We start from the raw sequence: 16645 nt of genomic DNA, 5'->3' as shown, positions 1-16645 counted from the left end.
TAGTGGTTTAGGCCTGGTGGTGGTGGACCACCAGGCCTGCAATACAATGGGAGAAACCCTGGCGTGTTCCTATAAGGCCAACATCCACTGCCTGGATGTTGTGTCCAACTCCTTACTGTTCAGCAACGTGAGTTTTACACCACTGCTGGTGGACACTATCCTTTAGTGAGACAACATTTCCCTTATCCCTTATAAATACACAACACAGAGAATAACACTGAAAAATACTATGCAAATGAATGTCATGGTCCTTTTCAGGGAGGGACAGTCTTCACAGTGATTGGCTGGTCAGCCCTGACAGCAGGAGGGACTGACTGAGATGTTTGTGGAGGCCACTGTGGCACCGTCTGACTCACGACAATGTTCACAGCCTTGACAATTGTTCAAGTGTTTTGTGGGACAGAGCCACAGGCTCGACGGCTGAACCTCAGGCTCACAGCGATGTCAGGTCCTGAACCTCCAGCAGCATGGCGTCCTGCTCCGTCCTCAGCTGGTCTCGCACCTGCAGGCGACCCACCAGGTCGGAGCTCAGGTCTGACGGGGACAGAGGGAGAAAGAAAACATCAAGAGGTTCAAAATGCGGTTTTTGAATTAATAGCAGCACTTTAGAGGTGTGTGGTGCACCCGAGAACTAAAAAAGTCAAAGTCACTTTCTTTTTGCAGTTAAGAATGTGGCAGCTGGATGGAGTGTACTCGCTGTGTGTGTGTGTGTGTGTGTGTGTGTGTGTGTGTGTGTGTGTGTGTGTGTGTGTGTGTGTGTGTACATACCTTGGATGGTCTGGCTGAGAGACGTGCAGAGAGCATTCAGGTCCTTAATGCTGAAGTTTTGTAAATCACTGCGCTCCACGTGTCGTCTCTGGACTACAGGATCACTACGAGCTGCAGCCTGAGAGGATGCAAGGAGAGGAGAGAGAAGGAGAGGATTAAAGGAGGAGAGAGGAGGTGAGAGAAGGAGGAAGAGGAGAGAGGATGAAAGGACGGGCGAGGAGGAGGAGGATAGGATGCACGGAGAGGAGTAGAGAGGAGAAAAGAAGAGGAGAAAGGATAGAAAGGAGGTGAGAGTGAGAGCATAAAAGGAGAGGAGGATAGAAGACAAAAAAAGAGAGGAGAGAGGAGGTGGAAGAGGAGAGGAAGAGAGGACGAAAGGATGGAAAGAGAGGAGAGAGAAGGAGAGGATAAAGGAGAGGAGGGTGGAGGACGAGAAAAGATGAGAAAGAGGATGAAAGGAGAGGAGAGGACGAAAGGATGCAAAGAGAGGAGAGAGGAGGTAAGAGAAGAGAGCAGGAAAGGATGAAAGGAGAGGATGAAGAAGGAGGAATGGATAGGAGAGAGAATGAGGAAAGGATGAAAAGGAGAGGAGAGAGAATGAGGAAAGGATGAAATGAAAGGAGAGAGGAGGAAAAGATTAAAAGGAGAGGAGAAAGTAGGAAAGGACAGGAGAGAGGAGGAAAGGATGAAAGGAGAGGATAAAGGAGCTGTGATGAACTGCGTTTGGGAGTGAAAGAGATGAGCAGGATGAGGAGTGGATCTCTCACCAGTGTTTTGTGGTCTGTTCTCAGCCGGTCTCTGAGGTTCCTCAGAGTGTTCCGGAAGCCTCTGGATTTGGGTTTCTCCGGCTTGGCAGCAGGCGGAGGGTTCTTATGGACCTGAACGCTCCCCCTCTTTATCAGCAGCGATGGACAAACGGGGTGGGAGGAACACGGAGAGGATAGACGTACAGGCGATAAAAAGAGAGTGGCGGTGATTAGCTTCGGGAGCGGGTAGCGACTCTAGACTCATGCAGTGTTTCCCCTACTAGTGGTCACACAGTGAAGTGTTAAGACACCTTCATTAGTAGTTGCGTGACGTGTAAATCAATGTTTTTATTTATTCCGCATCATTTTTTACTTTTGAGAGGAGCACGTCAGGCTACGGTGTAGGGTCCGCATTTCCACGTACCTACACACGTACCCACGGCGTGGATTTAACGCAGAAGCATACATTGGCCTTTACCCGTGTGCTGCTGCTTTCCTTCTGGCTGATCTCTCCCTGCTTCTCGTCCTCCTCCTCCTCTTCACTTTCACTGTCGTTGATGAAGCAGAGCTGAAGATTCATCTGGGTCTGCAGGCTGGAGGATACACAACAGACGCTCTTTATTCACACGTCACCTTCCTCTCATTAAAACACAATTTCAGAAGGCACAATGATCATATGCAGGCCGCGTGAAAAGGGGGAACCCCAGTTAGCTACTAAAAGCTTTTTGGAGGGGGCCCGATAACAATAAACATACAACAGAGAATATACGGACACTAAAAACTCAATAGTATAGACACAACACTGATAGGGCTGAAACGATTCCTCGAATAATTCGATTACAAAAAATGCTTGAAGCAAGATTCTTTGCCTCGAAGCTTCGTTAAATCAATGTAATTAAGGTTGTACGGCTCACTGTGTTTCCTTACGGAGGATTATTACTAGCGCACAAGAGGTTTGCACTTCTGCGGACACAACACAAGCACAGACAGTATATAAACACAAGACTGAAGGACCAGATTACCAATGAAGGAAGACAAAAATAGCGAGGGTCTAAGAGAAGAGACAGGCGAGAGAAAACGACAGAAAGTTTGGGATCATTTTAAGCTGCAGACATGCTGCTACATCACCTCTGTAGAAAACATCCAGTGTACTTATCTCTTCCACGGAGCCAACCCGACACAAGGTAGCTAACGTCTGCTGCTCTCGTCCACCGCGCTGTTTACACAACTAGCCTACAGCAGGCTACTCTGCTAATAGCGATGTTTTACACAACTAGCCTACAGCATGCTACTCTGCTAATAGCGATTTTTTACCAACCTAACCAATGCGCATACCAAGCTAAAACGAAAGCTGTCGGTTTGTAGTCTAACTGTTTATTAGTTTGCCTCTAATCTTTGGAAACTTAGCTGCTGCCGGTTAAAACTGGCTCCTCCCCCCAGCATGGCTACTTATTATGCACGTGAATGACGTCATCATGCATTCTTTATTCTTTCTCCTCATATATATATATATATATATATATATATATATATATATATATATATATATATATATATATATATATATATATATATATATATATATATATATATATATATATATATATATATATATATATATATATATCTCTTCACTGTGTATTAGGCTTCTGAAAATGTGTCCCCCAGAACAGAGTAGTTGAATAGCCTCGCTGTAAGCTTCATACAGTCACATTTACCCTCTGGTCAGTGAACAGCTCTTTTGCATATCCAGTGCAAAGAGCCAGAGGCAAGAAGAGGAATGGAGTGAATTGTGTGAGTGAAGTGATTGTAATGTATTTTTTTTTTTTTTTTTTTTTTTTTTAAGGGTCTTGGAATTTGGCAATACATTTTTTTGCTTTTTCTAAAAAAGGAAACCTGTCTTTTGTATATATACACAAGCTACAGGTTTTTTAGTAAACAGCAATAATAAATATTTACTATTGCTGCTTACTAAGTATTTCTTACTAAGTGTTTCTTATCCGTTTACTCGATTAATCGATGGAATAATCGGTGGAATATTCGATTACTAAAATAATCGATAGCTGCAGCCCTAAACACAGACAAATACCACAAAATACAGACACTAGAAAACTAAATCAAAAAACCAAAAACAACTCCAGTCACAATAGACTTAATGGGGACATATGCTGAAAGCTCCGGTTTCAACAGTTTTTTCTATTCTCGGCTACATGTTACGCAACTCTAAGCCGGCCTTCTATGATTTGTCATTAACATGGTGTTAACATTGTCCCATGTAGCTACATGCTAACAGGAGTAAAAGATGTCATCTTGGCTGCCAGTGTCCTTAAATGCTCCCCAATTCCGGGTCACATTACTTTATGTAATATTTGGTTTGAAAGCCTTTACTATAGTAGCGACATGCTAATATCAGTAAACAATGTCATCAGGGCTGCCAATGTTGTTAAATTCTCCCCAATATTGGGTCGCATTACTGCTGAACCATGTCCGATTGGGTAGTGTTTGGTTGATCTGTGATTTTTGACGGTAGAAAGTGCCGCTCCGTTCCACGACATCCTAACGTTAGCATACTGCTAACTTTTAAGTAGCTACATGCTAACGTGACAGAGCTGTAGTCTCAGCCAATGCTGGTCATTTCTGACTAAATTCCGATTACTTTACTGCTGGGGCATGTTTGGCTGTGTAATATCTGGTTTAGAAGCCTTTAGTGGTGATCTTTCACGGTACAAAGTCCGGTATACGTGCAGTTGGTGTCCCAAATTCCCCATACAATGTCCAATGTTAACTATGAACCTGCTAAGCCACCTGTGCTGCCCTAACCTGTCTCAAATAAGACCCTCATCATTTGGGACACTCAGTTTTTGGAAAATAATTTGGGACATTAAACTGCATGTAAGCCACAAAGTCCTGCTATATACTCTGTTGCAGTAGCTCCAGCTGATACTAGTGAAACACCATTGACATATATATAATGGACCAATAGACCCCGTTGCTCTGGACGGAGACCAGTGAAGGCTATTAGAAGCACTTTTCCGGTGATCTCTTGCTTTACTGCGCAGCCTCCAACCGACAGAGACAACGTAAATGTGACGTGAGCAATGTGTCTGAAAGTTGTAAGTCTTCTGGTAGCTGTGCCAAGAGAAATCTCCATCATTCCCAATCTTACAGAGATGGAGAGCGTACTGTATGTATATGTAAGGAGATAACATAAGCACAGGCTAATTATTGCTAACTAACATGCTAGTTAACATTAGTAATTAAACCTAAACAGCTAATGTAAGTCGAAACTGCCTGCGAGCTTCTCCTGTACTATACGGTAATTCCTCTACTGTGCGACAGTAAGTCACTTGGTTATGACACAAAACTTAGCCTATTTTTACAAAAACGTCTGCTACGGAGCTATAACGTGAGGTACAAGGTAATGGAGCCTTTTTTACATTGTCGTGTTTCTTTAGAAATAAACAATGGACAAATAGTCTTTAAACGCTTCAGATGTAAAGTTATTCGCAGTCAAGTGACGTAAAAAAAAAAATGGCGGTCAGTCTAATGCTAACAGGAGGTGATACCTTTGTAGCAACAAAATGGCGCCATTGGAGGTTCGCGTTGTGAAGCGAAGCTTACCCCCTTGTGAAACACAGAGAGCGGAGGCAGGAAGCACGCTAGCCAATCAGAGCAGACTGGGCTATATCGGCGGGGGGGGCTTAAAGAGACAGGCGCTCCTACAGAGCGTCTCATAGAGAGGGTGAATACAGGTGCAGCAGCCATGGGCAGCATGAGAAAAATAGTGTTTTTTTTTTACATAAAAAAACGTAAACATGTTCTTGTACAATTACAAAATGCTAGTAGAATCCTGAAAATGCTATACAACAGTTGCCCTTTAACACCGACAAATACCACGAAATACAGACGATAACAGTAGAAATATAACACTTAAAGAATATTCCACCATAATATCTTACAAGCAATTTTCCCTTCAGACTTTTCTTGAAGATCGAAACATAATGTGATAATTTCAAGTTTTCATCAAGCTCGTTCCAGATCTGCGCTCCCCTGCCAACTACACTCAGGCCTGTGCACTTCAGCCTACGTGTAAAATAAAGACAAGCTTCAAAAGGTAGCAACAACAGTGACATCTGGTGGCTTGGAAAACTTATAGCAGCCCTTCAGGACTGGAGCTGAAGCATCAACACCTCTGTTTAAGTCTCATCATTTGTCAAATATCCAGTTTCAGGCTAACTATATATCTATAAGTTAAGCTAACACTCATAACGTCGGACGTAACGTTGGCTTAGTGTCAGGATCCCACAGTCTTCCCATCCTCTCTGCCGATTCCTCATGTCTGTATCTGCTTTTGTCTTCATAAAAAGCTCTGTTTTTGGGGTCGGCATTTTAAGAACCTAAGTCATGGGTTATTTACCCTGTTGGTAGTGAATATCACCACACAATATCTTTTAAACATTTTTCTGTTGTTTGCTAGCAGACGAAATCGACGAGGAAGCACCTTCGCGCAATACATGTCAATGGAGAGCGGAGAGCTCTTCTCCCCTCCGGTGGGGGCGGGACTTAAATGTGCTCTGTCTCTATGGAGGGAGTCTAGGCTGATAAGGGAATGTTGTGTTCCTGTTGTCTCCTTTTGAAGACCAACGGAAACCGGGTAAAGGGGCCTCACACACATCTTAGCCTATTTCCCAGAGAGAGAGAGAGAGAGAGAGAGACGGAGACTGAACTAGTAGACAAGATTTGGTGGAGCATCTGTGTTTGTGGTGCCTGTGTTACGGCGCCATTAATATCTCTGCATAACCAAACTTGACAGGCACAGCGGGAGATACATGCCTCTTGGAAAGAGAGAGAGAGAGAGACAGACTAGAATTTGGGGCAGCACTGCACAATAACACACTGTGGCTTAACTGTACTGTGTCATCCTAATTCTCCTCGCTCCAGATTTCATTAAATTCATTAAAAAGTCTCCCATCCCGAAACCTTCTTCATGTATCCACAGTCAAGCTGCTCCCGAGTTTTTCCATAAAAGAGGGGGTTGAGGTAGGGCTGGGCGATATGGAGAAAATCAGATATCACGATATTCTTGACCACATACCTCGATGTCGACATTGCGGCGATATTCTAGGGTTGACAATTGGGGCTTTGACAAAATATCTTCACACTTAGATTTTAGATAAATAATCATCAGTAATACAGAGGTTCCGATACCAGTATCGGTATCGGCGCCGATACTGCCTAAAACGCTGGTATCGGTAAGTACTGGAGTTTATGCACCGATCCGATACACCGTAATAAAGCCCTAAAGAAAATCTACATTAAATTAGTTTATTTATGTTCTTTTTCCGTTATAACTGACTGTCAAACTGGAGAATAAAAGAAAGTTCTGGGGCATTCATTGTTTGTGTTTGTTCATGTTTCACAAAGAGTTTAACCTGAGCCAGACAGATAACAAAGATAGAAGTCATATCACATCCAAACAGGGATAGTAGTATACAGCTGTTAAAACATAATGAAATATAAGACACCCTGGTATCGGATCGGTACTCGGTATCGGCCGATACGCAAGTTCAGGTATCGGAATCGGGAAGCAAAAAAGTGGTATCGGGCCATCTCTAATTTCAATTCAATTTTATTTATAGTATCAAATCATAACAAGAGTTATCTCGAGACACTTTACAGATAGGGTAGGTCTAGACCACACTCTAATTTACAAAGCCCCAACAATTTCAACAATTACAGTAATTCCCTCAAGAGCAAGCAGTGCAACAGTGGCGAGGAAAAACTAATGTGGACATAATGTCTAAGTGGGGAAAATGCAAATAATAGAACAGCTACAACAGTCTGGTAAGTTCAGAAAATGACATCACTTTACTGTAATGCAGCCTTTAAAACCAGGAAAAGACAACACTTTGTCATATCACGATATTACGATATCCAAAATCTAAGACGATATCTAGTCTATCACGATATTGATATAATATTGAGATATTGCCCAGCCCTAGGTTGAGGGTTTAGTAGTCTGGCATTAAGGGTCTGGCTAGTCCACACAGCATTCTGGGATGGGAGACAAACGTGCTCTGGTTTATTGGCATTTCTTTAAACCAATCACAATCGCCTTGGGTGGCGCCAAGTTCCGGATGGAGAAACGATGACTCTGCTAAATAGCCTCGGGAAGGAACTTGTTTTGGTGGAACAAACTAAAAGTAGTTTTAGTCGTGCGACAGAAAAATCTGATTGGACAGATAGTCTAGCTAGCTGTCTGGATTTACCCTGCAGGGATCTGAGGAGCAGTTAACCATAGTCCTCAGAAATCCACCAGAGTTTAGAATGCCATCACAAAGAAAGCGGAAGGAACGGATATCCAGCCGAAAATGAGGGACATCAGGCGGAATTTCCGGCGGCATCGGCATTGTTCGGCAACAATCCCGAAAATGAAACCTCGTCGATATAGACTAAGGGTTTAGATAGATATAAGTGATCTTCAGTAGGACTAATTCGCTATGTAATTGGGAAAATTAAGACAATTAAATAAACCAGTGTTTACCCCACCCAGGTAGTTTAAGACCCGCCTAGGTAGATAAAATCCAAATTAAATTTTTTCCCCACAATCAACAACGGTGAGTTATTTGAAGTGAAGAGAGGAGGGGGGCCTGTAAATCAGGAACAGAGGACCGTGAGTTTGAAGTGAACATTGACTCTCGTTGATACTTTTTCAAAAGCTACGTCCCATGTACTGGAAGTAGAAGAGCGTGATTTCGGCCACTTGCTCGTGACCTCCTACTTCTGAATGTATTGACTAAAGCGTTTACTGCACCCGTCGGTTCTGGAAGAAGCGCAGCACCGATGCTGCTAACACTGGCATCGCCGCTAACGGTGCACCAACAAAACAAAAAAAACGTGTCATTTTAGAACCGGAAGGTATCGCAAGGCTCGGTTCTTGAGACATGTCTAGTCTCATATGATTCAAAGGGAGTTAGGAGGAGACGGTGTTAACGTGTAATCGTATGGATCATAGTATAGTTTTAAAGGTACATTTTTTATCTATCTGTATCATCTTCTAGTTTTTTTTTTTCTTGTTTTTTTAAAACAAAAAGTTCATTAACCTTCATTTGACTTGTTAGTTACTGAACCCAGCCCTGGCCCGCGTGCCGTCACATCCTGCTCCACCCACCACCACCACAAGTAAATTCTCAACCTGGGGGAAACCCTGCAAACAGTACACAGAATGGCAAACTCAACATTGCATTGATTGATTAGACCCCGCCTCCACACTTTTTATATTGTGGGGTTTTATGTAAACTGCAGCTTGTAGGGGCTGAAAGCAACCTAAAACAGCGATCCTATCAGCAGACAGTTAGCCCTGTGGTTCTGGACTTTGATATCTTGGGATCCTTCCTCTATTACAACAACAAAACCTCTACAGTCAGATTTGGGCTTGTTGGGCCAGGAGATGATGCACACCAAAATCCAGACGACATCCCACACATGACACCATGCTCGTGAGTAATAGGTCATGAGTGGTATGAGGTAGGCGTGTCTCTGTGTGTGTGTCTTTGCGTTTCTATGTGTGCGTGTACGTGTTCTGTCTGTCTGTCTGTCTGTGGCGTGTGTGTGTGTGTGTGTGTCTGTGTGTTTGACGTGTGTCGTGTGTGTCTCTCTTTGTGTGTGTGTGTGTGTGTGTCTGTCTCTCTTTCTGTGTATGTGTCTGTTTGTGTCTCTGTGTGTGTGTGTGTGTGTCTGTGTTTCTGAAACTGCGTGTGGGTGTGTGCGTGTCTGTCTCTGTGTGTGTGAGTGTCTGTGGTGTGTGTGTGTCTGTGGCGTGTGCCTGTCTGTCTCTCTTTCTGTGTCTGTGTGTTTCTGTGTCTGCGTGTGTGTCTGTCTGTGTGTGTTTGTGTCTTTGCGTTTCTATGTGTGCGTGTGTGTGTACGTGTTCTGTGTGTGTGAGTGTCTGTGGTGTGTGTGTGTCTGTGGCGTGTGCCTGTCTGTCTCTCTTTCTGTGTCTGTGTGTTTCTGTGTCTGCGTGTGTGTCTGTCTGTGTGTGTTTGTGTCTTTGCGTTTCTATGTGTGCGTGTGTGTGTACGTGTTCTGTGTGTGTCTGTCTGTCTGTGTGTGTCTGTGGCGTGTGTGTGTCTGTTTGTTTGACATGTGTGTCTCTCTTTGTGTGTGTGTGTGTCTGTCTCTCTTTCTGTGTTTCTGTTTCTGTGCGTGTGTGTCTGTTTGTGTCTCTGTGTGTGTGTGTGTGTGTGTGTGTGTGTGTGTGTGTGTGTGTGTCTTTGTGTTTCTGTGTCTGCATGGGTGTGTGTGTGTGTACGTGTTAGTGTGTAGTGCGTGTGTGTGTGTTTCTGTGTCTGTCTGTGTCTCTGTGTTTGTGTGTGCCTGTCTGTCTCTCTTTGTGTGTGTGTGTGTGTGTGTGTGTGTGTGTGTGTGTGTGTGTGTGTGTACCGGGAGGTGAGGGCCAGAACGTGGCTGTTGCAGGCGTCGTCTCGGTCCTCGCGGCCCTCGGCTCTCCTCCCTCGGTCCTCGGCCCAGCTCACTGGAGCTCTGCCTCGCTCCAGACAAACTCCGCTCTGAAAACCCAGCGGGGGTTACAGGGGCCGCACAGTGGGATACACAAATCAGGGCTGCAAACATTCAGCGATTAGTCGTCAACTATTAAAATCAATCTCAAACTATTTTGATAACCGATTAAATCAGTTTAAGAGTTGCTGTTTTTAATGAAAAAAGTCAAAATGCTCAGATTCCAGCTTCTTAAATGTCAAGATTTTTTTAGTTTCTTCTCTCGTCGGTGACAGTAAGCTGAATCTTTTTGAGTTGTCGACAAAACAAAAGACATTTGAGGACGTCTTGGGCTTTGGGAAACACTGATCGACGTTTGTCACCATTTTACAGAGCGAACAACTAATCCATTAATAAGAGAAAATAATCGACTGGTCAGTTGCAGCCTACAAGAAATATACATCGTTTTTTTCCTTTCATTGGTGTGATTTCTATTTCTGGGATTTCTCTAGAATGCCTGTACTATGGCCTGTTGACTGTGGTTAGCGAAGGTCAGTGTAGCTTTGTGAGACAGTGGGTCATGTTGTAACTGATAACAAACTGGGTCAGGATAAGGGTTTGACCCACGGGTCACTGTGTTGTGTAAACAACTTCAGTTCCTTTAAAAGCCGGGAGACCAGTGTCAAAAACACACCTGCTGCTGGATGTCCTGTTATTGACTCTGATCTATTTAGGGCAGCATCAATGATTATTTTCACTGGCTATTAATCCGTCGATTACATTCTCTGTCACAGAAAATATTCACATTTAAGGAGCTGGAATTTAAATTTTTTTCATAAAACAAATCGATCAAACCGATTATCAAAGTAGTTGTCAATTCATTTAATAGTTGACAACTAATCGATTCATCTTTGCAGCTCTAGATCAATTATTTCTGAGATTTTGTATAATAATGATGGATTGTCTCCAACTTTTATTTCCAGGCGGTAAGTCCACTTGACCCTCGGAGTTTCCCCAACTCAGGGTTACCAGAATGCTTTCCAGAACACACCCATGACCACCACACAGCATACGTTTGTGTAAATAAGCAGTAGTGTGTATCTTTTTTTGGACACATTGAGCTGTAATTTTCAACAGTCGCTTCCTGAAAGCCTCCTTGCCGGTCGGAGACGCGTAACCACGGTAACCCCTGCCGATCCCGGCTTTAGCGCAATCACCAGATAAGGCTTAAATTACTGAAAAAAGGTAAGCAACTAGACCAACAAAATCACAGACTTTTAGACGTACGGATGTAAATTAAAGCATTTTTGACATTACAGCGCTGCCTTGGTTGCTGTCCGCTTTGAACGTTACTACCGCGTTGCATTGTGGGATACTTAAGCCGGCGTAGTGTCCAGTGGTTGCATAATGTAATATTTCACCAAAGATTGTATGCAATTCACGTACTATTAGTTTCATACTAAGATTTCAGACATACTAAAAAATAGGGGTGCACGGTTCAGAAAACGTCACGATACAATATCGATTTATAGGCTCACGATTCAATATTGATTTATTTTTTTTTAAATATGAAATAGATTTTTGGAATTCTATGAATCGATTTTGAATCGGTAGACTGAATTGCGATTCAAATATGAAATAGATTTTTTTTGCACACCCCGACTACACAATCTCACATACCGTTTTAGCTAGTAGTTAGTGTGGAATTTCGGACGCAACCTTTGACTTTTCCCTGCCAGCGTTCCACTACTGACAATAAAAGCGAGGCTACATTTACAAGGCTGCGTTTTGGTTGTTAAGCAGAGTTTTGAGCCAAAAGCGATCTCCGTGCCCACAAGTGTTTTTTATCTCCAGTAGAAGAACTAATCTCCGTTTAAACTAACACTAAGTGTTCCCCGGACTAAACACCACTGACCTTAGCCCTCTTCTCCTTATTCTCCTCTTCCTGCTTCTCCAGCTCGGCGATGCGCAGGCTCAGCGCCTCCCAGTGCATGATGGGAAGGCCCAGACTGTCCTCGCCGTAGCCCTCCTGCCAGATCAGCGCTGCGCCCTCCGAGTCTTCATCCTCCTCCTCCTCCTCCTCATCATTGTCAGCCTCTTCATCACTCCTCCTGTCGTCTTCTGCCTCGTTACTCTCCTTCTCCTCCCGCTGTCGCTCCTTCTCTCCCTCCATCTTCTACAGGGCTGGAACAAGCATTCAGATCCTTTACTTAAGTACTGATACCACACTGTAAAACATCCTCTGTTACAAGTCAAAGCCCTACATTGAGAATGTTACTTAAGTAACAGTATGATCATGAAAATGTACTTAAAGTATTAAAAGCACTCAATGTAGAAAAATCCTCCCATTGTAGAAAGTGTAAAGGATCCAACCAGTTGTGTGTTTAATGGTCTAATCATCTCAGCTGGAGTTATACTAGTAGGCCGTTATACTGTTGGCTAGTTTACTTTAGAAAACTTTATAAATTACATGTCTTCTGTGTGCAAACACCTTAATTAGTAAAGTAACTAGTAACTAAAGCTGTAACGAATGTGAATGTAGTGGAGTAAAAAGTACAATATTTCTTTCTGGAATGTAACGGAGTAGAAGTACAAACTGGCATGAAAAGAAAAGACTCAAGTAAAGTACCTCAACATTATATACTTATAAATCATACTTAAGTACAGCACTTGAGTAAATGTACTTTGTTACTTTTTAGGTACTGACCTAAATGTGTCCGTAGTAGGGCTGCACAATATAGTGATTTTTGCTTTATTTTTTATTTTTATTTTTTTAAATCGTCATTGCAATGTCAACTTGTGCAATAAACACATTGCCAAAGACTGAATCTGCGATATAGCACTCTGGGATTTTTTTTTTTAAAGTCAGTTGAGAAAGAGTACTTTGAAATGTAACCATCACTTTTTTTATTCTTATTGTGGTTCCTTTTGTGTTCAGTTCAACGTTTTCAATAAAAGAATGTTGAAAAGAATTACCTTTCATTTGTTTAAATTCAGCAAGCAATACATTTGTACTTAGTATGGGCCTACTGAAAGCAACAGAAAGGCAGTGCCAAGGACACTTTAATACGCGTTTATTTATAGCAAGTAACACACACATACATATATATTTTTTTTTTAATTTTCAAAATTATTGCATGTTTTCCTCATATCATGCAGCCCCAGTTAGTAATCAAGAATACTGAAAATTTGAGGTACAGAAAGCTGAAGATTTATAGTGTTTGATCATAAAGTTCCTGATTTAAATCAAGTTTAGACATGAGTTACATACACTATAAACATTTAGCACTGACTTATTTTTAACTTTGATATTTCTGAGTTTTGTACTGACCCAAATTGTATTGCACTAGAAGCTACTATTTCAACAACTATATTCCAAGGGGAGATAATCAACACTGGCTGGGGTAATGAAGTCAAAGAGTTTAAATGCTGTGGCAAGCAAATATTTGTTAAGATGTGCATAATTCCGAGGAATGTTTTGAATCTGCAGAAAGTTTTTAAACAATACAGCAGATTAACGAATTGATAATAATATGTTAAAACAAACGTTTTTGCTAGATAGGGGGAGTTCTCAACCCCCCCCCTCCCCTCCCAAGTGTTGAAACCAAAGTTACGCCCTTGTCTAAACAGAACAGTTAAATGAATAGCCTACACAAACTGTCAACTTGTTAGAACAGAGAAACTTCCTTGCTAACGGCCCTGCCCAAATTCAAAAGGCTGAGACTAGCAACGTGTGTTTGATAGATGCAGACCTGAGAACAGCGTGTACGTAGCCTACCACACAAAACGGGTATTAGTTGTTAAAAAATAAAATTAAAATAAAAGTAACTCACCACTTTCTCTCAAATAAAAACACAGCTCTGCTGCTCTCGTTGTCGGGAGAAGTAGTTAAGAGTTTTGCCACATAACAGCTAGTTAGCTCCGCTCCTTCCTCAACTCCTCCTAGTTATCTTCCCCCGTACCTTCCCTTCCTTTACATCAGGAGTTTCACTCCCTCTGCCTTGGCTTCAACCAGCCAAAAAAGAAGCGAAAAATTATGTCCACCACCAGAGCCCTTCGGGTCTCATTCGTCTCAGTCTGCACTTACTTACACGGTGTCTTGGCAGCTCTTTTTTTTTGGTGCTATTATTATGCCAAATATCCACTCTTTCTTGGTCCTAACGAACAAACAATGGACACACAAACTTCAGGAATTTAACGCACAGGAAAAAAGTTGGCAATGGGAAATTTAACTCTGGTACTTCCTGTCACTGCCTACAAAATAAATGCCTTCTTGATAGTTAGCTAACTTAACCTAAACGCAGCAAGCTGACCCCCAGCTGTCCCTTTTTGATAATATCTAGGTCCGTGCGACCTAGCTATTTGCTAGCTGTACTGTTAGCCTACCGAGGCTACTTGTCGAATCTCGTGTAATTTTTTTTCTCACACAACAAGCTGAGCTGTGGGTCAGAGTGACAGAAAAACAGACTTGTTTTCTTTTTTTAACGGGGAGGGGGAATAACTATGAGAGACTCTTCATCCAACGTCCTACCCCAGTTACACCGTATTGTAGCAAATGCAACATAGCATGTAGCATGGGCTACTGTAACAATGTAACAAAGTGAAATTGAATGTAGCATGTCAGATGACTGACCCTAACTGCCAGGCTCCCATCACATATTCATTGTTTTTGACTTTATATTGGTGGGAAAATGCTATTTGTTTTCCATTTTATACATTTGCTGGTTCATGATATATTAGGCTAATACAACTACAATTAAGACAAATAGGCATGTGTGTTAGCCTATTATTGAATTCCCACACATGTGTAGCCTATTCAGTTTATATTATATCCAGTCAAATGTTATTTCTTATGGTGGAATTTATAAACAATGGAAAGTATTAGACTTATAATCAAAGTAACATTTGGTAAACTAATTGGAAAAATAAAAATAAATAAATAAAAAAAACCTCGAAGTGTGTTTCCGGTAGGACCGGATCTGAGCCGTGTTAGCTTGACGCAGTCAGGAGAGGAGGTGGAGGTGTCTTCTTTCACTCGTTTCTGCTCTTCTGTCCAGATTCAAATGTGTGGATTAAACGGTCGCTGGGCTGATCTACAGGGAGGAATGGCACTAGGGTTGCACGATATTGACAAAATGTCAATATTAATTTTGATATTTTTTAAACATAATTTAAAATTACAAAACTTTACGGGAAAACGCATCAAAATAGATTCATAATAAATGAAACAAGTTTTCTTACAACGCAAGGTTTATTTCAACTGACGGTCATATTGGACTGGTCCAACATGAATATATAAATAAGGACCATGTCTACAAAACATGTTTTACTGGTTGGACAGTATTAAAATAAATAAATGTCTACAGAACAGGACAGATTAGAACCACAAAAAAAAAGATATTGCATACTTATCGACACAATATAATATTGCGCGTGATATCGCGATAACGATATTGAGTCGATATATCATGCAACCCTATGGCTACATTCAGACTGCAGGCAAAAGTGGCCCAAATCCGATTTTGGGGTCAAGTTACCAGGTCTTCTTCAGAAGTAGTATGAACACTCAAATCTAGCACAGATCTGATTAATGTTGCGGCTGCCATTACACAAACATTTTGAAATAAAAGCGAAACTGCTGACTTCCTCCATAACCTCCCTAACTTTTGTGCAACAGTGCGCTGCGTCTGATGTTATTGTTATTATTCTTTTGCGCATGCGGGTCAGTTCGAAACCGCAAACAGTTCACACTGGAATCTGATATAGGCCACAAATTTTAAAAGGTCATGTGAACAGCCAAACAAAAAAATCAGATCTGAGCAAAAAAAAAAAAATCTGAATTAGGCATTAAGACTTGCTGTGTGAACGTAGCTTTAATGCCACACAGAGGTTAAAACTATATCAGAGTTTGAATACTGTGACATTCAGACATTTTATAACACATTTTATATGTCTAGGACAAATACGAGAGATGTAAATTGAGCGAATTACTAAAACAAAGGGTGTTTCTTTTCCAACAGGTTCTTGCACGCACCACATGCGCACATACGCCATCCATACGTCATCATACCTGCCGCCTGCCACCTCTTTTGTTGTGTGGAATTTAAGTCACTTCTTAAACCCCTTACTTTAATAAATAATAAAAGAAGCAACACATTTATAGGCTGTTATATTTTATATTTGTTATATTTGATGAGCTTCCTTAACACCATATCGGTTATTTATCCTCTATTCCTGTCGTGAACTGAATTTACACATTTTATAGTGTGATTAGTTGTGTATCCTGTTATAATTTGCTATTCTTACAATATGATTTGTTTTCATCGCTCATTTGCTTACTTTTCTACATTTATTTCGACATTATGTAGGCCTATTTACTATCTAATTAGGAATCAGAATTTTCTTTTGTGTATTTTTCTTTTTTTCTTTAAATAGATACTTTATGTGTATGTATGTTGTGTGATATGTTTGTTTGTTTTTACTCTCGGAAATTGTATTGTGTATCATATGTAGCCCTTCTGGCTTTTATTGAAATCTTTGATGAATAAAATGTTTTTAAAAAAGTATATATATATATATATATATATATATATATATATATATATATATATATATATGTGTGTGTGTGTATGTGT

General features: G+C 41.4%; 1 protein-coding gene across 3 annotated transcripts in view; it reads right to left on the bottom strand.

The window, feature by feature from the left end:
• The window catches only part of si:dkey-6n21.12 (schwannomin-interacting protein 1), a 16214-nt gene extending 1170 nt beyond the window's left edge, over nucleotides 1–15044 (bottom strand). The window contains exons 1-7 of one of the 3 annotated variants that reach the window (XM_028564957.1): nucleotides 14961–15044; nucleotides 11926–12194; nucleotides 9957–10081; nucleotides 1993–2107; nucleotides 1536–1661; nucleotides 769–886; nucleotides 1–534 (exon numbers count right to left, since the gene is read on the bottom strand). The exon at nucleotides 1–534 is cut by the window's left edge and continues 1170 nt beyond it. In XM_028564957.1, the coding sequence (XP_028420758.1) occupies nucleotides 434–534; nucleotides 769–886; nucleotides 1536–1661; nucleotides 1993–2107; nucleotides 9957–10081; nucleotides 11926–12183 (843 nt within the window). In that variant the 5' untranslated portion in view covers nucleotides 12184–12194; nucleotides 14961–15044 and the 3' untranslated portion in view covers nucleotides 1–433. Of the gene's footprint in view, nucleotides 535–768; nucleotides 887–1535; nucleotides 1662–1992; nucleotides 2108–9956; nucleotides 10082–11925; nucleotides 12195–13843; nucleotides 14442–14960 lie in introns of those variants that run through there. The other 2 variants (XM_028564955.1, XM_028564956.1) reach the window with 2 other exon arrangements.
• Between the last annotated feature and the right edge of the window lie 1601 nt (nucleotides 15045–16645).

Source organism: Perca flavescens, chromosome 19 (genome assembly GCF_004354835.1).
Source record: "Perca flavescens isolate YP-PL-M2 chromosome 19, PFLA_1.0, whole genome shotgun sequence".
Lineage (NCBI taxonomy): Eukaryota > Metazoa > Chordata > Actinopteri > Perciformes > Percidae > Perca > Perca flavescens.
This window is presented reverse-complemented; position numbering and strand designations above follow the sequence as displayed.